The sequence below is a fragment of the Aotus nancymaae genome, unplaced genomic scaffold (genome assembly GCF_030222135.1).
Source record: "Aotus nancymaae isolate 86718 unplaced genomic scaffold, 86718_ANA_hifiasm-v0.15.2.pri h1tg000057l, whole genome shotgun sequence".
Lineage (NCBI taxonomy): Eukaryota > Metazoa > Chordata > Mammalia > Primates > Aotidae > Aotus > Aotus nancymaae.
In genome coordinates, this window is record NW_026988471.1 from 38930682 (window position 1) to 38956140 (window position 25459).

The 25459-nt window shown below is 39.3% G+C and overlaps 1 protein-coding gene across 24 annotated transcripts in view; it reads right to left on the reverse strand.

Annotated features, from left to right (window-relative positions):
* Window positions 1–25459, reverse strand: part of SLC8A1 (solute carrier family 8 member A1) — a 388523-nt gene that overhangs the window by 19071 nt on the left and 343993 nt on the right. For all 24 annotated transcript variants that reach the window (XM_012450626.3, XM_012450637.3, XM_012450633.3 and 21 more), the window contains one exon: window positions 8386–8661. In XM_012450626.3, coding sequence (XP_012306049.1) covers window positions 8386–8661 — 276 coding nt within the window. The remainder of the gene's footprint in view (window positions 1–8385; window positions 8662–25459) is intronic.

Below are 25459 nucleotides of genomic sequence, written 5' to 3' on the forward strand. Positions count from 1 at the left end.
AAATACTGGCTCAGGGTAAAGTAACTCTGTTTTCATTTCCATTTAAGCTGATGTGAAATGTAGCCATCCGGTTAAATACGTACGCATACTGTCACAACGGCACCTCTTGACACTGGCTGTTTGACTTGAAATGCCAATGTTTAGAGGAGAAAGCCTATGGTCAGTGAAACTGCAGGAAACAGAAGCACATTTGGACATGTCCACCTCCCTAGAATTGCTAACACAGGAAAAAATGAAGATAGGCTGAAAATATACTTGGTTTTTCATTTTCCAGTTGCTGCAATGTAGCTAAGGAAAATACCCCAGGAGGCCTAACTTGTTTATTAGTACATTGAAACAGAAAGTAAAAGAGATGAAACATTTTTGAGGGTCTACTATATGCTAGGCTCTGTGCTGGGTACTTTATACATTCACTGTCATGTAATTCTTACTGCAACTCTGTGAGATGGATTTTCCTGTTTCTATTATTCAGCTTAAGAAACTGGGCTTAAGGAGTTAAGCAATTTGCCTCTGGGGGTGTCCTACATCCAGTAAGTAGAGGAGTGAGGGCTGGGTTTGAACACAGGTCAACCTGACTCTAAAGCTCATGTTCTTTTATACCCGCTTAGCGTGTAGTCATTGCGCTAAGACTATGCATAATTTTTCTGAGACATGCTGTTAACTGTCAATCTGTCTGTGAGCTTTGCACTGAGAACAACAGATCTCTTTGAAGTAGGATGGGATGAGAGGAAGTGATGGAGTTAATCTGATTCCCTGCTGTCCTTCAAGGGAGCTCAGAATTCAGAATGACTGGGTATCATTTCCCATCGGGAACATGTTTGTTATGAGTGGGCATTTTGGCATTCCCTCCTGACCACATCTCTGCTGTTAAGTGAAGAGTAGATGGAGCATGCTTCCTGGTGAGACCTTAAAATAGTAACCTCTACAGATCCCACTCCTACTTCTGCTCAGAGATCTAGAACCCTGGAACTTAATTTCCGAAGCTGCCAGTAAGCCTTTGCGGAACATGACTGCCAGGAGGGTGTCCTCAACATGTGCTTCCTGGGCCTCACTGACCGGTACCTGGCCAGCCGTGTATCACAGCTGTGTTTGGTCTAGCTCGGGAAAACCAAATCTCCCTTTGTGTTCAGATTCATTAGCGGTATGTGGCTGCGCTGATGAGGGTTATCTTGGTATGCTATTTTTTGCCAGCTGGGTCAGAACTGAACTCTTTCAGGGAATTTCTAGTTGTCTTAGTGTTTAAATTTTGACATAGAGGAAATGCTAATAGTTTATAGGTATAGAACTGGATTTTTATGCATTTCGATTTTTTTCGAAGCATGGACTCCACTAGGTGTTTTTCATGCTGAAAAGAATAATAGTTCCTGACCACAAAGAGTTTAAATATAATCTTACTGTTGCATGCTTTAAAAATGGAAAATAATAAAATTGAGGGAAAGAGAGAAATTTAAAAAATTCTTACAAAAATTTGTAAGGCATCCTGAAAAGAGAGTATGTAATATTTTAAAAATAAGTCCAAGGTGGAACGATAGAGTAGCTAAGTACGAGATTATAAAAATGAGAGAGAACATGAATTCCACCGCTTACCATCCATAAAAATCTTGGCCAAATATGGAGAAGTCATTTATTCTCTGTGAGTCTTAGTTTCTTTGTGTAACATGAGGATACTGGTACTCACTCTCCTATAAGCTATTGAGCGACTTTTAGATAGGGCCACTACAGTTACATCCAGGCGTATGGTACCCCATACATCTCCAGGAGTGCCACTCAGATTATGGGGCCTCTTGGAGCATGCACCATACAACCTGCATCATCATACAAGTTACTGTAGGGTCCACTGAGAAGTAAAGCAACAGGGCACAGTAAATTGTGAGTACTTAAATTGAAAACTGAAAAATATAAGCTATTAATTGAAAAATAATAGCTACTTTTTTTTTCAGTTACCAAAAATAATATAATGTTTTCTAGCACAGTGAACACATAGGAAAAAAATATCATTTTCAGAGAAAGGATCTAAGAATCAAAAAAAAAAAAAAGGTTGAGAGGAGGCAAAATCACTTCATATCACTTAATGACATAACCTAAGTAAGATAATAACTGAGGTATATACAGTGCTTATGCCTAGCATGCAGTGGAACTTTGTGGTAAATTTTAAAAATGTTTCTTATCTGCTCAAAACTTTTCCCATTTATTCTCGTTTTCTGGTGCTTTCTATTCCTTTTGACATTTATTTTAGAGGAGATCTCAGTGTAAATAATGATAATGGTTTCCTGTATTTTACACGTTTTCAGTTGATACAGTGCTCTGAGATCCATGATATTAATCTTCTTGAGAACTTTGTTTGAATTGCCATGTATTATTATGCTGATTTTACAGGCAAGAAAACTGAGGCTCAGAGAGTCACGTAATAGGTTAAAGCCATGCAGTAAGTAAGGGCTAGAGGTCCAGGTTCCTGAACTGAGGTCTCAAGCTCTTGTCCCTCTGCCTTCTTGGTGCACAGACACCATGCTAAGAGAACACAGTGAGCAACCAGGACACCCAGTTCTATATCAAGTTCTTCCTATGAAACTCTGAAGTCTAAAAGTGTTGTAATTTTAAAATGACATAGGTTTTCCCTAACATAAGGTTTTATTTTTTTTAAAAAGTTTCTATATACAAAATTAGGGGCATGGTGGAAACCAAAGCTGTCTATTTCCTTCTCCTTCATGCCTTAAAATCTTTAGAGGGAAATAATTCCTATTTGACAGAATCTAAGGGATAAAAGAATATTCAAGACATAGGAAGGACACAGAAAATCGTACAATGCCAAGGACTGAAGGACAGCCTAGTAGATCCAATTTTTAAGCTTTTCTGGCTGGGTAGCAGCCAGCTGGTAACGGGAACTAGTGAGAGAAGTCAGCAAGCATCAGGCACAACCCTCACCAAGATGCTCAGAGAAAGATGAAGGTGAGACTGAATGGGGCAAAAATACCCCTCACTCATCAGTATCTAAGAGTTCTTCCTGCAGTTAAAGGAGAATACTTACTTCTATTTATTTGACTCCAATAGAAACACGAGAGGAAAGGAAAGTCCATATTTTGAATCTGAGATAAAAGCTGGAATGTCCTGGCCCAATATACACAAGGCTTATCCAAGTAAATAACTGTAAACTAAAAGAATGTCCAATGACTAGGTGGCCCCTAGTACAAAAAAGGTTGGGTTCCAAATGCTCCTTCTTACATTTTTCCCTTTAATTTTGAACCTGTTTTTCCACAGAAATAATATAACAGGTACACACCTGTGTTAAGCTACTGCAAAATTCAGCACTCCAGAGTATACCTAAAGCTTTAAAAGTATTGGCTTGAGGTCTGGGTCTTGGAAGAAGGGAACATAGGAGAGAAAAAAATGAAGAAAAGCCCAAAATTTATCTTGCTTCTCATCACAGTTCCCACATAGCCAAAATTATGAAAGAGGAAAATATTTCTGTTCTGAAGTCCTCAGCACTCTTAAGTTTATTTCTGTCCATTCTTACTACAATAACCTTCTTAGATGTGTCCTATTCTTCAAGAGTAAGTGACACTAAAATCTATTTACCTCCCTTAATAACTTCAATTGTTAGCTCTCTCTAGAAGATATTAGAAAAAATGCAATCTGACTGAACCAACTCATACTAATGTGTAAATGACTTACTTGCACATTTTTATACATACAACCCACATACAGCTACACAATTGTATTACTTCTGTGTTAGCTAGGCACCACTCTAGGAGCTAGGGAAAGAAAGAACAAGACTTTTCTTCCCATGAAGCTTAAATTTTAGTGGACAGAGTTAGACAATAACATTCACAAATAAATACAGAAAATAGAGTGAGATAATACAGAAGACTGGTTGACTACTTCACATTTGGTGATTATAAAAGGCCTCTTTAAAGGTATCATTTAAGACAAGATGTAATTGAAGACAAAGAGCCAGTCTTGTGTAAATGAAGGGGATATGAGACAGCTAGTGCAATTCAAAGAAAGGAATGAGCTTGGTATATGGATAAGAAAAAAGGCCAGTGGGCCCAAAGAACAGCAGGCAAGGAGGAGAACAGAGTGTAAAGACGGGCAGGAGCCAAATCACGTTGGTCTTTGTAAGACAGAGTAATGCTTTTCAGAGTTTACCCTAAGTTAAATAAGAAGCCACTGGAAGATTGTGAACAGAAGTGTGGCCTGATTTACTGCTTAAAATGATCTCTACCAGAAGCAGGGAGACAGATAGAAGGCACTTCAGAGATCGACACAGGATGGCTGTGTAGACTATGATTGTGGTGGTAGACAGATAGCTAGGTGGACTCGATCAAGACACGCTTTAAAGGAAAGGTCAGCCGGGCGTGGTGGCTCACGCCTATAATCCCAGCACTTTGAAAGGCTGAGATGAGTGGATCACCTAAGGTCAGGAGTTTAAGACCAGCCTGACCAGTATGGTAAAGCCCCATATCTACTAAAAATACAAAAATTAGCCAGATATGGTGGCATGCGCCTGTAGTCCCAGCTACTCAGGAGGCTGAGACAGGAGAATTGCTTGTACCTGGGAGGCAGAGGTGGCAGTGAGCTGAGATCACACCACTGCACTCCAGACTGGGCGACAGAGCAAGGCTCTGTCTCAAAAAATATATAAATAAAATTAAAAAGTAAAATAAAGGAAAGGTCTGCAGGACCTTTGACCATGGAGAAGAGGAAAAAGGAATTAAGGATACCTGGATGGATGATGACTTGTTCTCCTAAGAAAGTCAAGATCTGGAAAGAATAGGTTTGGTTAAAGAATAAGGCCATTGGGCAGTAGAAACAGTTCTGTTTTAGTAATTCTGATTACTTTAGTAAAACTGATTACTATAACAGTTCTGATATAGTAATTCTGAGCTCCAAATTATATGTCTAGCATCAATATAGGGAAGGCAGCTGGTATATGAATCTAGTCCTTAGGGGATTCATATACCAGCTGCCTTCCCTGTATTGGGGAAAATTGAGGCTGGAGATACACATTTGGCAGTCATTGGCATATAGATGTCATTGACACCATGGAGACTGATATCCAAGAAGTGAACATAGGCAAAGAAGAGAAGAAGGCTGGAGATCAGTCTCAGGCTTACTCCAACAGTCGTTAAAGGATGGAAGAGGCTGTTGGGGAACCCTCTTCCTCAGATAGCTATGTCTGAAAAATGGTGATTCAGAAGAGGAGGTCCTTTCTTTACTCAAAGGCACGGGTCTTCAAGCTCTTGCAGAAATGTCTAATATTGAGGGTGAGTGAAGACCTTTGTGAATCCTTATCTGCCAGGAGATTGAACATCTGCTACCAGCCGGCACAAGGAAGAAGCTTTGTCTCACTTGAAAATTCATAAGCTTTTCCCCATATATTTTGAATAGTATGGTTAAAAACACTTTTAATGAGATATGTAGATATTAAATCCTGCCTTGAGGCAGGAGGACTAACGGGAAAGTTTTCAATGTCCATCTGGCCATCAGAATCTAAGAATCCAAAAGTCTAACCTAGAAAGAAGCAGCAGAATATCAGACATTAGGAAGGGGCCCTTCTGCTTTAGGAAAAGTGCCAAGACATCAGCCTAGAGAAAACGTTGGGCCGCAGGACTGCTGCTGACTAAATAGTAGGCTATGAGTGAAAGGAATTAGTTTCTTTATTCTTCTGCCTGTAGCAACTAGGCTTTGTCATCTAGAAACAATAGCATCATTTTTCTTAGGAGTCAGGATATATAATAAAACATTGCTCTGAATCAGCAGGGTTGAAAAATACAGGCCAAAATATAATGTTCATCCGACAGCCTGTTCAATTTTTACAGTTTTTGGAAAAAATGTCTGTTTATATAGATATGATTATCTGAGATTACCTCTGAATGTATTCTTTGGGGAGCTTGCTGCACAGTTAATATTGCAATATTGCAGCAAATTATGGAATTCTCTCAATAACAGAGCGAAGAAATCTGTGTCCTGATGGAAAGCATTTATGGCAGTTTAGGGAAACTTTCAACAACAAATGATTCTGTTGTATTTTCCCCAAACAGATTTTCTTACCTCTCGATGTCTCCCCCTGGGTTCTGAGTTTTAAGTGGCAGAACAAGTGACTCCTCTAAACATTAAGGTTTGCTGTAATCCATAGTTCATGTTATAGAAAAAATAAATTTTAATCATAAGGCTGCCACACTTTTCAAGAGTTTATTAAAATAAGAGATACACAGAGGCCTTTTGGAAAACTGACACTAGAAAAAGGAGCCAGCTTGAGGGTATTGGATAAGAGGTATTGGGAAATAAAAAAAATTTTCAGGAGCAAGGATTTCAGATAGAAAAAGCATTTTTTTTATACTTTCAAAGACAAGACATGCATTTGGTTGGACCAACTGCTGATTTTGGACAATTGTTATAAGAGACCTAATTTTTGCCTTTATGATCATAATGTGCACATATTCTCCTCAGGGACTAAACCCATGGCCAATAGTGTGTGCTAACTTGGACACCATGTGATGCAGTGACTTAAACCATAGGAAAAGTGGACTACGACATCTTTCCCTATAATTAGCTCAGATAAAAGCAGTGGAAAACCACAATGTTTATTCCTTTGGTTTTATATATAGTCTTTAATCAAAACACCTTAGGAATATTTTAAGTTTTTCCTTCTGCTTGGTAAATTTCTGGTAATTCTGGGAAACAATGCAAAGTAAAGAACCAATGTGGAACTGCTAGATCATAGTTGGGTTTGAGAGGGAGTCTGCTCTCCTCTAAGGATCAATAGTCAACTGAATGACTTCAAACAGCCCTCCTTGCTAAGGTGAAAGTAAGAGAATCCTCTAGGTCTCCTAGATCCTCCGTTCCCTCAGTTGGATGCCAGAAGCATGTGGAGGCTTTAATCAGAACCTTCAGTCATTCAGTCAGTTGTACTTGCACCATGCCTTATGGCTGACCAGTATCAACCTGAACACTTTATCCATGGTTATCAGGGTAGTGAATGAAGCGTCCAGATTTATACTCTTCAGATCATCCTGAATTACTCAATATAAACAATAATCACCAGAAATACATTAAAATTTTTCTATGTCCCAGGTACATTACTGGATGCATAATTTGTAGATATTTTCTCTAATCTTGACCATAATTCTGCAAGTTAAGTATGATTATCCCTATTTTGCAAATGAGGAAACTGAGGCTCAGAGAGGTTAACTAACTTGGCCACAGCCACTGAGATAATAAATAGAAGAATCTGTTTATCTAAGGATAGAGAGATAGATCTACTGATCTATTTATAAAGAAAAAGAATAACTGATGAATTCGAGTAGAAAGAAATACATGATTTAAACTGTAGTTGTTTTCAGACTCAACCCAAAAGTCAGGCTTGCAAACTATGGCAAATTTTAGTAGAAATCATAGTGCCTGTATCAGGACTGTGGGAAATACAGGAAGTGGACAGTGAATAGCACCATTAGCACAGTTGTATTTGCTTCTAGTCCTGACTTTTTCCAAGGCTACTTTAATGCTTGTCCTTGGCCTCGTATTTGGTTAAGAACGTGAGTATTGTTGCTGAAAGTAAAGTCTATTTATCCGTCAAGCTGCTAATTAGTGCTGGAGAGTAGCTCCAGAGTTTCAGTTACAATATGCTCCGGTGTGTACCAGCGTCACTTGTGAGCTTTACAACCCACATTCCTGGGCCCTATCACTCCTAGATCTTCCATAGGTTGGTGATGGTTCTCAGGCATTTATATTTTTTAACAAGCTCTCAGGTAATTCTGATGCCCACCAAAGTTTGAGAATTATTGCTATCAATGCTGTTTGAGGGGATGATGCCTTACTCGGAAATCTGAATAAACATAAGAAACTATCATTGTAGGTTGGAAGAAAAAAATCAGCTTGTAAGGAATGTATGGAGGGATGTTCATGAAATACACATTTGGCCTGTACACTTTTGTCAGGATTACTTTTTTCCTGTCTTGATCAATGTCTACTTTCCCTTTCCTCTCATTAATATTTGGGTCAAGAGAATATTTTATCAGGTCTCCAGTAAGTATGTTTTCCCCATTACCTAAATGAATACAGTCTCATAGAGACCATTCAAATGTTCTCATTGTAATGGGAAGCTGATCTGAAAATCTATCCATCAAACTGATCTCTCTTGGAGAGACATGGAGACCCTTTGGGGATCTGAGAATGCTTTCCTGTCATTGCAGTGACACTGACCGGCTTTTGAACTTTGAGAAGGGCCATGACAATGTTCCGATAGTGACACTATTTATACCTCTGGACTCTCATCCTTCATAGGTCTTGGTTTGTTATCATGGCCCTTGACATTGTACAAAAGAAAGCATCAAAAAAGGCAAATGAACTTCTGCTACTGGGGGAATTATACATGACTGTAATTTCTACCTGGCACTGATGTCCCAAGTGCGACGAACACAACTGCAGTCACAGAATCTTTCAGGCCAATGGTGCAGCCAAAGTGGGAAGCCAGGTCTCCGATGAAAGCTGTCAGTAGGCCAATCATGAGGATGGAGACAATGAAACATGCCCAGCCATTCCAGTATTCAGTAGGAGGAACGAAGGCAAAGAGGACCTTCCAGAACACAGTCAGAAAGTGCATCACATAATCAAAACAGGAGGGCAGCTTTTCTTCCCCACATTCATCATCATCATCATCTTCCCCTAGAGAGAAGAGGAAAAAGCACAATCCATCACAACCTAGGCTACCAGGTCTTCCTCTCTCAATCTTTCCTGTCTAGGCCTGTTAGTCCTCCACTCTATGTGACAGGAGGCCATGAGAGGTAGGTGAAGTTTAGCGTTTTCCAAGAGTTAATCATAATTAATTAATTAAGACACTGAAAGGCCTCTTACCTGTGGCTCATTGGTCAATGGCAAAAACTTAACACCTACCCAGTTCTGCTTCCATGCAATCAACACACTCTTTCTACTTTCACATCCAGTGAGACTTGTCACCTCAGAGAAATGAAAATGATTTCTTCTAAAAGGCTGGAAAGCCCTGTGTCGGGCTGAGAAAGAACCCTCTTTAGAAGAAAGATAAGTGTAGATGGAGTTCTACCAGGGTTCTTTTCTTCCAACTTGAAGTCCAACTCTGGGTTATATAATCACCTATAGGATAATGTTCAAACAGGGCCGTTAATCATGGCTCTGAGCCTTGCCTATTTCTCCAGCATCATCTCCTGCAACTATTTCAAACTAAAGCCTTGGAATTACTTGCCAAATAATTATATGCCAGGAAATGAAATTATTTGCATTTTTCCAAACCAGATACACCTTCTAGTATTTTCGTCCTTTAGAACTAAATGTGCTTGGCATATCTTAATTGCTCCATCCTAATCCTTCCTCACCCGTCCTTTAAGACTCACTTCCTCTGCGATGCGCTCTCCGACTGCCCTCCAAACCCATGCTGGGAACTCCTGCTCAGAGGAGCCTCCCAGCACTTGTAACTCGGGATCAATTGTTCTCAGAGTGTGCTTCCTGAGCAGGTGGCACAGAGAACTTGTTATAAATTCAAATTCTCAGCCTCACTGAATCAGAAACTGGGGAGGGAGTGGACAGCAAGCTGGGCTTGAACAAGCCCTCCGTGTGACATTGATCCATGTTCAAGTTTGAGAACTGCTTTTCTGAATTGCACATGTTCATGTTCCTCTCTTTTCCAGTTGACTGAAGAACCCTTCAAGGGCAGGAATTCATGCATCTTTGTGTCCCTGGTATTTGGTACCATCTCCAGCACCTGAACTAAGGTGGTTAATTTCATGTTAAAGGAAGGAATGCAGGCAAAAATTTCTATTGACTTTTTATTACTATGCAATTACATTATATGTACAGTATATTTAGTATATATAGTATATCTATACTATATATGGTACATAGTGTGTGTGTATATATATATATGGCATGTGTGGGTGTATATATACATGTATACACACATACTATGTACCATGGTGTATATATATACTCACTGCAACCTATGTGTGCGTATACACACACACACACACACACACCCCCCATACACAATTTTGCCAATTAAGTCATACCATCAGTGTACAAGGAAATGCGGCTGGGTGCAGTGGCCCATATACTATGTACCATAGTGTATATATACTCCAACCTATGTGTGCATATATATATATATACACACACACACACAATGTACCATAGTCTGTATGGTACATAGTTTGTGTGTGTGTATATATATATATACATACATACACAATTTTGCCAATTAAGTCATATTATCAGTGTACAAAGAAATGCGTCCGGGTGCAGTTGCCCACACCTGTAATCCCAGCACTTTGGGAGGCTGAGATCAGTAGATCACAAGGTCAGGAGATTGAGACCATCCTGGCCAACATGGTGAAATCCCGTCTCTACTAAAAATACAACAATTAGCTGGGCATGGTGGCACTTGCCTGTAATCCCAGTTACTAGGGAGGCTGAGGCAGGAGACTCACTTGAAGCAGGGAGTCGGAGATGCAGTGAGCCAAGATCACACCACTGCACTCTAGCCTGGCAACAGAGCAAGATTCAGTCTCAAAAAAAAAAAAAGAGAAATGCACAAAGGAACCAGGAAATCAATAATAGTATTCCAAAATGGAGATTTCACTTATAATGTGAAAATAATGCCCATTGACATATTTCAAAATTAGGGTATTGAATGTCAACTTTTCTTGAAGTGGTGGCAAATACATGTGTTATGTGGCCATTTTGGAAAGAAGAACATGTCCTCGAAGTCTTTGTTCACCTGCTTCAACCTTGTGATCAGCACTCTACTTGGTCCCACTAGAGCAGCTGGCAGTAGGCGGGGCTGCAATTTTCCAGCTGAACCCTGTGACCTGAGATGGTCAGCATGGAGCCCACGTGCGTGTTCTTCATGAGACACTCTGTAGTGCGGAAGCCATCGGGTGCAGATTACAATTGAGAAAACCCTCTGAAAGCACAAGAGATTCGAGGGGAAAACACCTCTCATAAAACACATAAAGAGGAATGTCTGGATTTGTCTTCTGTCATTTTACAGGAAAAGAGAAGAGGCAATGGCTTGCTCTTATGTGAGCACATGGTTGGAATTATTATACGATTATGCTTTGGGGGTCTGAAGAAAGCAGCCTCATCTTTCAGGCTTTAGATAAACTGCTAGGATAAGCCCTTGCAGATGAGTGGAATTGCCTTTGGAGAACTCCCCAGTGAGGAGCTTGAGTCAGGTCAGCTCATCAAAATGTTTGTGAGTGAAAATGCATTGCTGACCCTTCCCTCCACTGTTCATGCAGTAGGGTTATTACATGTTATATCAACTTTACCTGGAAGCACAAGATATCTTTTAATAAAAATACCTGGTATGGGCTGCACTGTGTCTCCCCAAAATATATATGTTAAATCTCTAACTGCCAGCACCTCAGAATGTGACTGTATTTGGAAATAGGGCGTTTAAAAAGCTAATTAAGTGAAAATGGAGCCATTAGGGTGGGTTCTAATCCAATAAGACTGGTGTCCTTATAATAAGAGGAAATTGTGATGTGCAGAGAGACACCAGGGATGTGTGTGCACAGAGGAAAGACCACGTGAGTGTCCAGTGAGAAAGCAGACATTTACAAGCCAAGGAGACTGGCCTCGGGAGAAACCAAACCTGCTAACACCTTGATCTCAGATTTTCAGTTCCCAGAACTGCCAGAAAAGGAATTTCTGCTGTTTAAACAACCCAGTCTGTGGTATTTATTACAGCAGCCCTAGCAAACTCCAGCGGCCCTTCGGAAGCCTCCTATGTCATGACATGGAAGTGGAGAAACAGCCACTCAGTGCTTCTATTGCCTACTCTTTTTGTTTGTTTGTTTCCGTATACATTTCTTCTTTTTTCCTTTTCACTTTTCTCCCAACTTCTCTTTCTACCTACACTTTAGCTCCAGGTAGAAATCCATGTGAGAGATGCAATTTTCAGGGCTTATTTGAAGGAGGAAGGAAGAAGAATGCCACATGAATACATTTCCATTCCCGGCCTCTCCTCTTACCCCCTCTCCATTCCAACCAGGTCTGGGAAGGGTGCATATACCCAGGAAAGTTGAGAAAAAGCACTAGATTTTCTAGTTATATTTATTTTGGATCAGATCCTTTCTAATTTCTATATTTGTGAACATTTTATAATTTCACAGGGCATATGATTAAAATGTTTTGGAAAACATTTTAATCATTCACAGTAACATGAACTATGCTGCCTTTGATTCTCTATAAAATTATTTAATTTGGGGTGTCTAAATCTCTTATTTTGAAGATGAATAAGAAAACAAAGCTTCTCAGAAAAAATACCACTTATAAATTGAGAGTAGACATTCTATTTATCTTCAAGATGGAAATAATAACACCTTTCCCATGAGAGGTGTACACAGAAATAATTAGATCGTCTTTGTACAGTGTTTGAGAATGTTTCAGGGTAATGATGATCATGGTAGTTACCATTATTTCCCTGCATTTAAGATTGTTACTGTGTTTCTCCATCATGATTTAATTTCACTGTTTACTCAACATGCTGGATCCTAAGGTTGCATTCTAGGTTTTTAAAAACAAAATTTAATTTTGTCCTCTCAAATTACCTTCATGATCAGTTAATGCAAAATAAGTGTGTGTGTGTGTGTGTGTGTGTGTTGGGGGAGGGGAGTGGGTTCTTTCTGTAGACTTCCAGTATCACAAAGAATCGTAAATGTTTTAATGCATAAGTCTGGAATGGGAGGGCCATCTGTTTTTATAGCATTTGAAAGAAAAAGTGGCCTCCCATCCTTTTCTCTGGGATCTCACTGCTCTTTATAAATTTTAATCTCCAACTCAGACATTATTTAAATATTAAAAATGACTGCTGACTGTCATGCATGATGCACAATTACCCTGTCTTGGGAAAGGACAAAGAAATATTATGTTCATCTATCACCATCTGGACTATACTTAAAAGTCTGTTCTTTGTGAAGAGCCGTGGAACATTAAAAAAAAAAAAAAATCCTAGGAGCATCTTTTATGTGACTGCAAAGATGATGGTAGTATGCCAGTTCTGTGGTTCTGTATGTTTACAAGCCTAGGGTTCCTGGAGGCTATGTGATTCTTTCAAGTCCCTTCTCTGTGTTACAAAAGAAAGAAAGAAAGATGGGTTGGTGGGTTTGCTTTTATAGGATCTTAAGTAAATTCCCCTTAACTCAGAATCATTCTTTTCAGCTAATGGAAAATACCATCTGTTATTAATCCTTTCTATTGCCTTTTAAATTGCTTCCTTGATACACATTGGACTTCCTGAATATAACTACAAAAATAACCAAATCATTAAAAATGCAGATAGTGCACAGGGTGTCACTTCAGCTACTGATGTAATGGTACCTGCATCGTTCCTGCTCAGAAGCATGAGAGCAAGGGTATCATCAGCATGACTGCCCGTGAAAGGCAAACCCCTGGGCTTGGCACATATCTTATAAACAGGTGTTTCTTTACGTCTCTCTCAACCTGCTCAGGGCTTGGATTCAGGGAGAGCGCTGAGAACCAGAAAAAGAGACTGCTGGAAGGTAATGGACACTTGTATCAGAGGAGTCAAGTCACTTTATAGTTCTGTCAGTTTGTTTTGGGGCAAGACACTTAAATTTCCCGAGCCTCAGTTGCTCACCTGTCAAAGGAGTTTCCTAACTCCCACCTCACAGAGCTGTTGTGGGGACGGGAAGAAGAAATGCTCAAGTCCTTTGTAAAACTGTATCCCTGTTTATAGTCAAATGTGCCGTATTCCATTATTGTTACTTGTCTGAAGGAAGGCAGTAAATCAATACAATGTGAGTATCCTGATTTCACTGAATCTACATTCTGTTTGAATGAGCCATTATCATTAGTTTCCCCAAGCTGCTTGCTTTTTAAAAAAGAAAGTAAGAAACAGGGAGGGAACCTGGTGAGGTGTCTCTTAAGTGACAGGCACTGAGCTAAATTCTTTCACATATCTGATCTTATTTCATCCTTAAAATAACCCTGCAATGTAGGCATCATTAATCCCATTATACATATGAAGATCCTGAAGTTCAGAGAATTTAAGTGACTTGCTAAAATAATCTCACACAGAATTGAAGTGCCTGAGTTGGGATTTGATCTAACAGTCCAGGGAACATTTTACCATAGAAAATGCCTTATGGAAGAAAGTTGAGGAGTTCAGTATCTATCACATATTGATTCATAGTTTGAATCTGAGAATTTTTTTAACGCCTAGTGTTATACAGATACAGTGGTGCCTTTTTTTAGGAATGTGAAAATATTGAGGTGCCATAATTAGTATTTGTATTCTAATACTTTCTAGATATGATTTTTTGGGTTGTTTTTTTCTTTGGCAGAGGCTGCCGTAAGCTCTTTATCAGACCCTTGGGGACCAAGTAAACATAGGAAATAAAACAGTCAGGTAAGAGCAGGAGATCACGGTGTGACAGTTTAGGAACCTCTATTCTTTCTATTTAAAAGTTTGTTTAAAATAAATTTTATTGTATACATTTGAGATTAACAATGTCATGTTATAGGATATATTTAGGTAGTAAAATTGTTATTATAGGGAAGCAGATGAACATCTATTATCTAGTTACTTTTTTTGACCAGAGCAGTTGAAGTCTGCTTGTTTAACCAACATTTCTAATACAATACAATTTCATTAGCTTTAGTCCTCATGTGGGCTATTCGATCTCTAAACATGCTCGTCCTTCGTATCTGCTATTTGTATCCTTTGACCTCTGTCTCCATTGCCTCCCTTAATCCCTGCCCATAGTAAGATGGTAACCACGGCTTCGTTCTCTGTCTTTGTGTATTTGAGCTCATTTCAAACATGCATATATTCCACATATAAGTGAGGCCATGCAGTATTTTTCTTTCTGAATTTAGTGGCAGACAAAGGCCATTACGAGTGGGAAGAGATGATAATTGTTTTCTCACTAGACATAAGGTAAAAGCATGAAAAAGGGGAAAGGGAGAGAAAAGAAATTTCAGATCATTTTATGAGCAAGACAGTAAAAACAGCTGACTCTCACGGCCTCACACGCACATGCATACACACTTTGCATAATGTCCTCCAGGCCCATCCACGTTATGGCAAGTGGCAGAATCTCCTTTCTTAAGGCTGAATAATAAGGAATCTCTCCTTTAGAGTGTGACAAGTTCTTATCTCCATTTCTGGTTGCCAAAGGTCAACCATCCAGTTTTAAATCAAACATCCTGGGTTGCCTCTAGCTTATCACCCTAGAATTTGGGAAACTGGCCTGAATCATCACAAGTCTGTATGTAAAGCAGTCTGGAAAATGTATGCTGCTGTTAATCTGTGGATGTGTCTGACTTTCAATTCTTTCCAGGCATTCAGTAGGCTTTCTCCTCCAGAATTAGGACTTTTTTCCAACCTGGCATACAGCAATTACAAATCAAATTCTACTCTCCTGTTATACATTTCTGTTTCTCTTTGCTTTAAAGGTTCTGAGAGAATTATAAAGTGTAAAAGATGAAAGACCTTAGCAATCAGCGAATTCATCTCTTCTCGTTTTAAGAAAAATAAAACTGAGAATGATGATTCAATGGATAAAAATTTGTTCCTTAGTTTGCATCTGGGTATGCCTGTTTGTGTATGCGTGAGAAAGTGTGTAGGTATGTGCATGTGAGGCCATAAGAGTCAGTGATTTTTAATGTCTTTCTCATAAAATGATCTGAAACTTCTTTTGACTCCCCTTCTCCTTTTACATGCTTTTGCCTTATGTCTAGTGAGAAAATAATTATCTCTTCCCATTCTTAATGGTCTCTAACTGCCACTAAATTCAGTAACCCAAAGATTTATTCCCAAACAAGAATTTATCTCTCTTTCTGTACTTTGGAGAAGTGTAATAAACATTTCTCTATAGCTTAATTGGTGGGAGGTACTTAATATATTCTCTGATGCAAAGTAGATGATGTCAACAACTTTTCTTCTAAGTATATTGAAAGATACTTCCTATCAAACATAGCTCAAAAAAAATTTGTTCAAATTTCCAGATTTATGAGTTGCCAGAAAAAAACTGTAGGCATTTTCTTCTACCAACTGAAACATTGGTATAAGAAAATACCTGAACTTAAAGCTTTAGGAGAGTTTTGGAGTGTGCCAAGTTCAACCCCTGCTTAATGTGAATTTCTTTAAAATTCTCTGCCGAATGGTTACTTGTGCCACTCCTGGGAGTTTCAGCTATTAGGGAATTCATAATCTCACAGTCCAGGTTTAGAGTCTCTGGCAGTCAGCTCAGGCTGTTAGGTTCTACTCATTTGTCCAGGCTCCATCCCCTAGGGCAGTGGTCCCCAAACTTTTTGGCACTGGTGACTGGTTTTCTGGAAGACAATTTTGATGATTTGGGGATGATTCAAGCACATTGTATTTATTGTGCACTTTATTTCTATTATATACTCACCATAACATGGAATCAGTCAGAACCCCGAGATTGTTTTCCTGCAACTAGATGATCCCATCTTTGGGTGATGGGAGACAGTGACAGATCATCAGGCATTAGATTCTCATAAGAAGTGTACAACCTAGATCCCTCACATTGGATATCAATACTATTGTACATAAAATTTGAGTTCAGCTCTGCTGTGTATTTGTAACTTGGACTACTGGACTGTTCTTGGATGGAGAAGACACTATACAGGCTCCATTAGCCATCCCTACCCACTTCTTCCAAGCCAAAGCTATCCGTGGGCCGTCTGTCCCACAGGACCAGTGCTACTGCTTAAGGGGTTTTGGCCAGGTGATGTGTGACAGTATTGGAAAGGGTCTTAAGAAGGCAACTCACTCTCTGCTAATAATTTTCAACCCTGGCTGAAATGAATGAACATCTAGATAGAATCATCCACAAAGAACAGAAGGCTTACCAGCTTAAGCCATTATGGTCTTTGTTGGGATGGTTAACATCGCACAAGAAATATTTGACATGACAGAAATATTTCTCAGCAAATGTAGCCACTGTCAAAATGAAAAATTGATCCACTAAGGAATTCTAGCTCCGTGCAAGTTTGATTATTACCAAAATGAATCTGCTTGAACCTGAAAATTGATTGCTTTAGTGTCTCTTGTTCCTAAAAAATTCCTCTATATGAAGTGAGTACTCCTAAATAATTACAGTTTATGTAATTAGTCATGTGTGTTTTTGCTCCGAGCTTGGTTGTTTATAAAATAACTCCAAGTCAGGGTAAGAATCTTGAAATTCAGAGTGTTCTCTTAACCTTTACTAATTGTAGGATTGACAGAATTCCAGGCTCCTGAAATAGGGAAACATTCCCTGCAGACTTGAGTACCTAAGAAATAAGCCTTTGTCCAGTAGAATTGTCACTCAGTAAGTGCAGGTGCCTCCTGCTAATTTAGATGGTTTAGTTACAGTGGGTAGTATGTGGGCACACCAGGTTCTAAGACTGGCTTGAGGGCTCTGATAACGCTTTGTAAATATCAGCAGCTGTGTCTAAATTAGCCTCCTGGAGTGTGGGAAGCTGGATCTTGAAGCAACTGTTTTGGGGAGTGATAACCCTGTAATTTTCAACAAATCATATCAATGTTATGTCCTAGAAAATGTTAAAATGTATATAAAGGGTAGGTGTATTCCCAAGGTTGCTCCACATGCAGAGGGGCATAAACGCTGCCCAGAGTCTCTCAAGATGCTGCTATGATTCGTCTGTGAATTCAGGTTCACTTACTGTTACTTTTACGCATGTAGGTAAATGTGTACATCCGACTTACTCTTCATCCTTCCAGGAACCTGCTGTTGTAGGTATTATTTTCTCCATTTAAGGATGAAGAATCCTAGGCTCAGATAATTTAAATGACTTGCTTATGAGATCTAAAACTCTTTCTACCACCTCGCTACAATTACATGACCCATTGTTTCCATAGAGAAAAATCTCTGTGGTTTGTATGGCAAAAATTCATTCTGATAAAATGTAAGCTCATTTAGCATTGCTTTATGCAAAGTGTAATTGGGAAATAATGCTCCTTCTTAAATTAAGTGTCTGGATATGATATACAAAATATTATATTGTTCTTTCAGAGAATGAATGGCTGGCTCAATTTTATTATTCCTAGAATTTTATTTTTAAAAATCTATCTTTGGGCAAATCCTCTTTTCATGGTTTATTTCAGCCCCATTGGGAAGTGGGATTCTCCTCATTTCGGTGGCAAACATCTGTCTATCTGGGGAGCAAATGGAAAGAACTCTGGGTCTTCAGCAATGACAATAACACTCTCATGACTGTTTTCTTGATGTCAGGATCACCTGAATGAACTCTGTTCTGAACACAGGGTTTGAGAGTTGAAGTTCTGGCAAAGTGGTGATGCAAGTTGAGTATCTAAGAATCGAATGATGGTCTCGGTTTGCACAATACAAAGTGATACCAATTGCTCAGGGCATCCCTCATCTGCCTGTTCCTCTTTCCTTCTTTCTGTTGTGATTTTTAATGAGATTCCAGTAAACAGGGCCCTCCGCTGACCATCAGGTCCCACGATTTACTAGTTCTTGGCCACCTCACAGATTCTGTGGGCCTCAGTTTCTCCTCCTGGAAAATGGGCATATCCAACACCAACTTTTCTCTTTTGTGCTATTGAAAAGATATAAACAAGATTTTTACTGATGGGTAAGCTCCTTTTATTTTATTGTACTTTATTTTTTTGAGACTGAGTCTAACTCTGTTGCCCAGGATGGAGTATAGTGGTGCCATCCTGGCTCACTGCAACCCCCGCGTGTATGAAAAAATATAAACAAGGTTTTTAAGAGAAGTTATATGCTTATATACAGTAAACTTAGTTTGGGCTTGGGGGAAATTAGCTGGTTAGTGGAATTCAGATACAGTATCTCCTTCCCTCACTGCTTGTGAACACTTCTTTTAGAGGGTAGGTGGGCTAAGGTGGGTGGTGACAGTCTTGTTTGTCTGTCTGTCATGGTTTTCCAGTCTCTCATAAATAGTAACCATGCATCATGATGCTGTGATGTTTTTTTCCAATATCAACCATCTGGAAAATCTCTTTTACTCCTTCTATCAATAAGTCTGTGGTCTATCTTTCTTTATTTGGTCAAGACCTGGTGCATATTCTATTTAGTCTTTGGTTTTGAACTCTAATAATATGTTAGGTCACTGTTTTGCACCGCAAGCCTAGGCTGAACTCCTAACCTGGATCTCTAGGAAATCATCAAAGGGAATGGGGTAGTTGAAAGACTGACTTTATTAGTGCCGCTCATTTCTTTAATAAGTATTTATTGTTAACTTATGTGGCAGGCACAGTTCTAGGCATTGTAAATGCAGAAAAAAAAGATCACTGATCTTAAGGAATTTCCATTCTGGCAAGGGGAGATAGTAATCAAAACAAATAACAAATACGATAACTTCAGATATCGATACGAGCTATGAATACAACAAAGTCCTGTGACTGAGAGGCCAAGAAACGCCTCTGAGCAGCTGACATGTGAGCCAAGACATTAGTGAGGAGAAATAACCAGTTATGGAGGGAAAGTATTCCATGCAGAGAAAATAGCTCATGCACAGTTGTGTGGAAAACAGACATATGCCTATGTCCTACTGGCATTAAACTCTGGGAGGCAAGTCTGACAAGATGAAAAGAGGATTGACTTGGGAATCAGAACCCATGGGTCAGGGTGGGAATCCCAACTTCTGTTTCTCCATTTCTCATAAATGGGTTCAAGAGTAGCTGTTGCACTGGGCTGCTGTGAGGCTTGTATGGATACAAAACAACTATTCACCAATTTTGAGACCATTCTTTCACTCAGTGCTGCTATGGTGTTGGCCAGGAAAGCTTCAATCTTTGCTTTGTCTAATCCTAAGGCATTGCATCACCAAGAAGCCACTGGTCAGTAGGTAACATCAGGCAGCAGACGCTGAGTGCCTGATGGTTAAGGCATTGGTTCTAGAACTCCAGAAGAAAAACGGGAGCAATGCTGTATGGTGCAGCAGGAGCCTAGAGTTCTGAAACAGTCTCTGTCTGATCACGGAGGAGACTTCCTCTCTGTTCTCAGGTTCTTATATATTGAAAAAAAAAAAAAAAAAAAAAAAAAAGCAAGGGGAGTTTAGAATCATTGATGGGTAAGCTCCTTTCCAGCTCGGTGCCAGGATTCTAAGATGCTCTAACAGGCCGTAGGACACAACACCCAACCAGACCTGACCAGGCAAATGCAAGGCAAGGGAGAAGTATGGGGTGGGATGTATGTGTCAGGGTTGGTTCAGGCAAGTGGCTTTTCAGCATGAGTTGGAAAGACAAGGTCTTTATCAAGAGAGCAGGCTGTGAACAGCAAGAAGTAATGAAGCCAGTCACTTTTATGTGGCTCCTTTCTGCCTATGGGGAGTGTTTGTGTGTGGTGGAGGGTGGCTATGTTTTCTCCTTCTTCCACTTCTTTGGATTATGCTGCAATGTTTCCCCTACTGAAAACAGTATACAAAGGCTCCTGACTAGTGATGAAAAGTCCCCTCATGCCTCATGCATTGATTTGCAAGCAACAACTAAAACTGTATTCACATTGCAGCAGCCCATGCCAACAAAAGAGCTCCTGGATCCAGTGATGGTGCATTGTTTGCAGAGCGGAGCTGCTGCCACTCCAGACAAAGCCGCATTAGAGACATGATTTCGGGCTTACAAATAAGAGCGCTGAATCATTCTGGAGCCTTCAATACAGTGTTTTCCTCAAGATTTTATAATAAGCAATTTAAGAGAAGAACAGCCCAATGAGCCAATATTCTTTTCAGAAATATCAGCTAAAGCATATCCAGGGGCCAGAAAATAATTGCTTTTTTTCTCCCACCCTCTCATACTCCCACCTGTGTTTCTGGCCTGCTTTGTTCTGGAAGTAGAAACTGTAGCTACCTGATTCAACATTTTCTCCTGTTACTGCCGCATTTTTAGATCGATAGATATCCTAAATTTGCTTTGTTCACCTATGAGTATGTCCCTAGAATATCTCCCACAAATAGTTTCTCTCTGGAACTTTATCTTTTTTCTTACTCATGCCCTCTGCTTTTCCTCTTAGGATCATAATTATCAGCTACACAACAGGGAAATTTTACTAAGAATATTTAAGACAATTGACAGAAAATATCATTTTATATTTGCATGTCTAATTTGCATACACAGATAAATATATCTTATGTGCACAAATACGTGAATGTTTACATGTACATGTCATGTGATATAAATCTGGGTTTAGAAATAACAAATGTCTCAAACTCCTTTTGAAACATGGCATGTGTGTATGTGTGTGCGTGTATTTATACAGATTGTTTCCCAGATCAGACACACAGTATGATGTCTTTTAATCCAGTTATATGTGGATTGGAAAACTTTAATTCACACATAAATGTATTCATTCTTTATAAAACAAAGGCTTAGCATTGCCAAGTGCTGTCTTATTGCCAAGCACTGTCTTAGGTGTTGGAGAAATAGTGATGATAGTGATGAACTGGGCAGATTTGCTGTTTTTTTGTTTTGTTTTGTTTTTAATTTAGATTCTTCCTACTTCTAAGAGGACTTGAGCAGATCTGTACTTATTAATAGAGCATAAGATATTTTAAGACAAAAATAGGCCAAAAAATGTTTGAAGCAGACATAAAGGATGCTGTTAGTCACCTGAGTTAACTGAATTTTGAACACGTAGATTAAAAAAAAATGACCCTGCTTTCCAGTGACCAAAGCAAATTAGAAACCATTGAATTATATGGTTATGATTTTCTAGTTGCAGAGATGATAAAAATTAATTTTCTAGGAAAAAACTTTAAATTAGAAATTTATCGTGTTTTCTTTAAAGTATAGGGAGTGACATTGTGAGGTTTTATAAAAGACAAAATACTATTCAAATGTTACACATTAAAGATAACAATTAAAATCATGGATAAGATATACTCTAATGAGGGCAGTTTTCAAAGAGGCTCTGGTAAGAACTTTAAGATTTACTTTGTAATATCCAAGTCTAATCAAGGATGAGTGGCTACTGAATTCACTTAACATGACCATTAAACAGTGTATTTTAAGTCTCAAGTATCTTAAGTGACATTGCGAAGTCAGTGTAATTACACAGTTTATCTAACATGTATTCTAAGGTAGGCACTGCATCTTGATTAAAGTTAGAGCACTAAATTTCTTCCTTTTTATTAATAAAAGAATTCTTTATTGGGGGTAAGAGAGGCACGGAAAGCATGTATTTCTTGAAAGATACTTTGAATCTCTAGTATCACTCTCACATAAATTCTGGTGCAGCAAACAACCTTCCAATACTTAGTTGTTTATGTGCAATGAATACAGGTTAGAAAAACCTGTAACACAGTAAAACAACAGATAAATACAAAATAAATAGAGTTAACGTGAGGTAGAAGAAAAGGTATGAGACCTGTGGTCTGTAAACTACATCTGCAGTTTTTGTTTATTTCTTTCTTTGTTGTTGTTTTGTTTTTTTGAGACAGAGTCTTGCTCCACTGCCCAGGCTGCAGTGCAGTGGCATGAATTTGGCTCACTGCAGCCTCTGCCTTCCAGGTTCAAGTGATTCTTGTGCCTCAGCCTCCCTAGTAGCTGGAATTTCAGGCATGCGCTACCACGCCTGGCTAATTTTTTTAATACATATTTTTAGTAGATACTGGGTTTCGTCATTGTTGGCCAGGCTGGTCTCAAACTCCTGGCCTCAAATGATCTGCCAGCCTCGACCTCCCAAAATGCTGGGATTACGAGTGTGAGCCACTACACCTGACCTCCTCTGCAGTTTTGAATAAAATGGGTCTACCAAGATGTACGGGGTGGCAGCTTGGGTGGGATACTCAGTTTAGCAAGACCTGGATGTGTAATAATTAAATAGAAGCCAGGCATGGCGGTGCCCGCCTGTAGTCCCAGTTAGGAGGGTGAGGCTGGAGGATCATTTGAGCCCAGGAGTTCCAGGCTGCAGTGAGCTATGACATGCCACTATGATGTGCCACTGCAGTCCAGCCTGGGCAACAGAGTGAGACCCCATCTTTTTTTTTTTTTTTTTAAAATAGAGACTATCCCTGAGATTTCAAATTTCCAAATTCAATTTTGTCAGTACATTTCAAACTGAGAAAGAAACTAAAATGTAAAGAACTATCTTACATTTAAAAAAATTATCATATACAAGGGTGGACTGGATAATTTAAACATACCTGTGAAGTATAATAGTCAATAATTTGTGTGATCAATTAGAACTCTAAATTTCAAATAACAGTTACATGAAAAGCAAGTTGACATTTTATTTATGAAAATAAAGGGTCCTTTAAGAGATCCTTTAGCATTTTCACATCCTAAAGACAATTCGCAAGGTCATCTCTTCTAATTCTCAGAGGAGGTTAGAGGTCTTCCAGAGCCCCATATCTAATTCGTGGCTCTTTGACCATTTGAACTCCAGTATCCAGAGAAGCCAAAGATCTAACATAAAATTTAAAGAATTTAAACACATTATTTGCCATCCATGCTATATGTACTCTCTATCACAGAGAATGTGAATATTTTAGCTCTACCCTGAAACAAGGAATAAGAGCTAAGTTGGATGGCAGCAGTGTTATTCATGTCTCCTGTTGGTTTCAAATAATTGCTATTTGACCTTTGTTCCTATTTTTTTCAAGCATTCCAGTGACTCTAAGCATAAAACAACCTACCTAGATAACTAATAATATCATAGAGAAACCCCAGGAGCTTGGAAAAAAGGCTGGGCATTGATTCCATTTTGTTTCATAAGACCTGACACAATTTCTAGCTCCAGATATAAATATAATTCCTACATCACAAAAACAATTTGGAAGTCCCTGTGCATTCCTTATGATGGGATTTAGTCTGGACTTTCTAGGAAATCCAGTTGCTGATCCTACCTACTTTCTAGGATGGATTCTATTCTTCCTGGTCCTTCTGCACTTCTGTCCCAGGCTTGCACATTCATTTCCAAACCCTTACCTTCCCCATGTGTAACTGAGATTAAAGACTTGTTAACTTCATCTTTTTTTGTCCAGAATTAACTCATCTGAAATGTGAGCACTTGAGACCCAAAGTTGTAGGAGGAACGCTAGGATCAAGCTGAAAGCCTACTGGCATTAGACTCACAGTGATGGGGTTTCATATTCCAGCTCACCACTTGCTAGTTGTGTGACCCTACACAAGTTACGTAACCACTCTGGGCCTCAGGATCCACAGTTGTAAACTTCAGGAAAAATGACATAGCTCAGAATATAGCTGTGAAGAACAGAAATAATGCATACAAAGTGCCAGCCATGTCATAGAAGCCAAATGACAACTTTAAGCAAAAAGCGGGCCACTATTTCACACTAATATGTCTTTGACAAACTTTGGTTTGTTTTTGGAGTTAGCGTCTTTCTTTGTTGCCTAGGCAGAGTCTTAGTGGTTCTGTCATGGCTCACTGCAGCCTTGAACTCCTGCCTGGGCTCAAGTGATCCTCCTGCCTCAGCCTCCTGAGTAGCTGGGACTACAGGCATGCACTACCACACCCGGCTAATTTTTAATTTTTTTGTAGAGATGGGGTCTTACTGTGTTGCACAGGCTGGTTTTGAACTCCTTGACTCCAGTGAGAAACTTTCTTAAAGACAGTTGTTCCTACTTTTTCTCATGAAACCAGCATCCTTCCTCATGAACCCCAGTCGGCTATGATTTTAGACAAAGGAAAATTAAGAATGTTGATATTACATAAGAAACAGGGCAAAATGAGAACTCTCATCAGTATCAGTCTCCTCCATTTTTGGTTGTCTTCCAGTCACACTGAGGCTGTGTCAAATCTGACCTAGAAGAATTTTTTTTTAACTGCTCAAGTTAGATTATCAGATGACCCAAGGTTATCACAAGGGCTAAGTAATGAGAATTTCCCCACAGTAATGATGTTCAGTAAGAGAGGAGTGCTGAAAAGATTGCTTCTTAGACCAGATTTCATGGGAATCTCTTGACACTCATTTGAGGTATCATTTTTATTATTTAAGACTTTTAGAGTATATTGGTCTTCAGGCTGACAATTATTCAAGTGAATAATTGTCCAGGGGACCACTGAGTTGACAGTGTTTTATATTAAATAATTAAAGACAATAATCTATAGGACATGCATGGATGGACTGATGACAGAAGCATCCTTTAAACTGAGCCAGTCTCCATATTGGACTTCTGGGCGAATGTGACATGCCCTCTACTATTATTTATTTAGCCAGAACTGGGTCACCTTAATTTGTTGTGAAGTGCAGTAGGTGTGGACAGGTCAGCTGCATGCACCAACTGGGCCTCATATTGAATATCTTCCCTTGTACTGTAGAAGATTCCATTGGCATTCCTGAGTTCCTGAGTAACAGGAAGATAGGCACTTCGGAATCATCATCATCTCACTTGGCTTTCTTTGAGGCTCTCTCTCATCCCTTCCTTCTAGAAACTTCGACTCTCTCTCATCCCTTCCTTCTAGAAACTTCGACTGTCTCTCATCCTGTCCTTCTA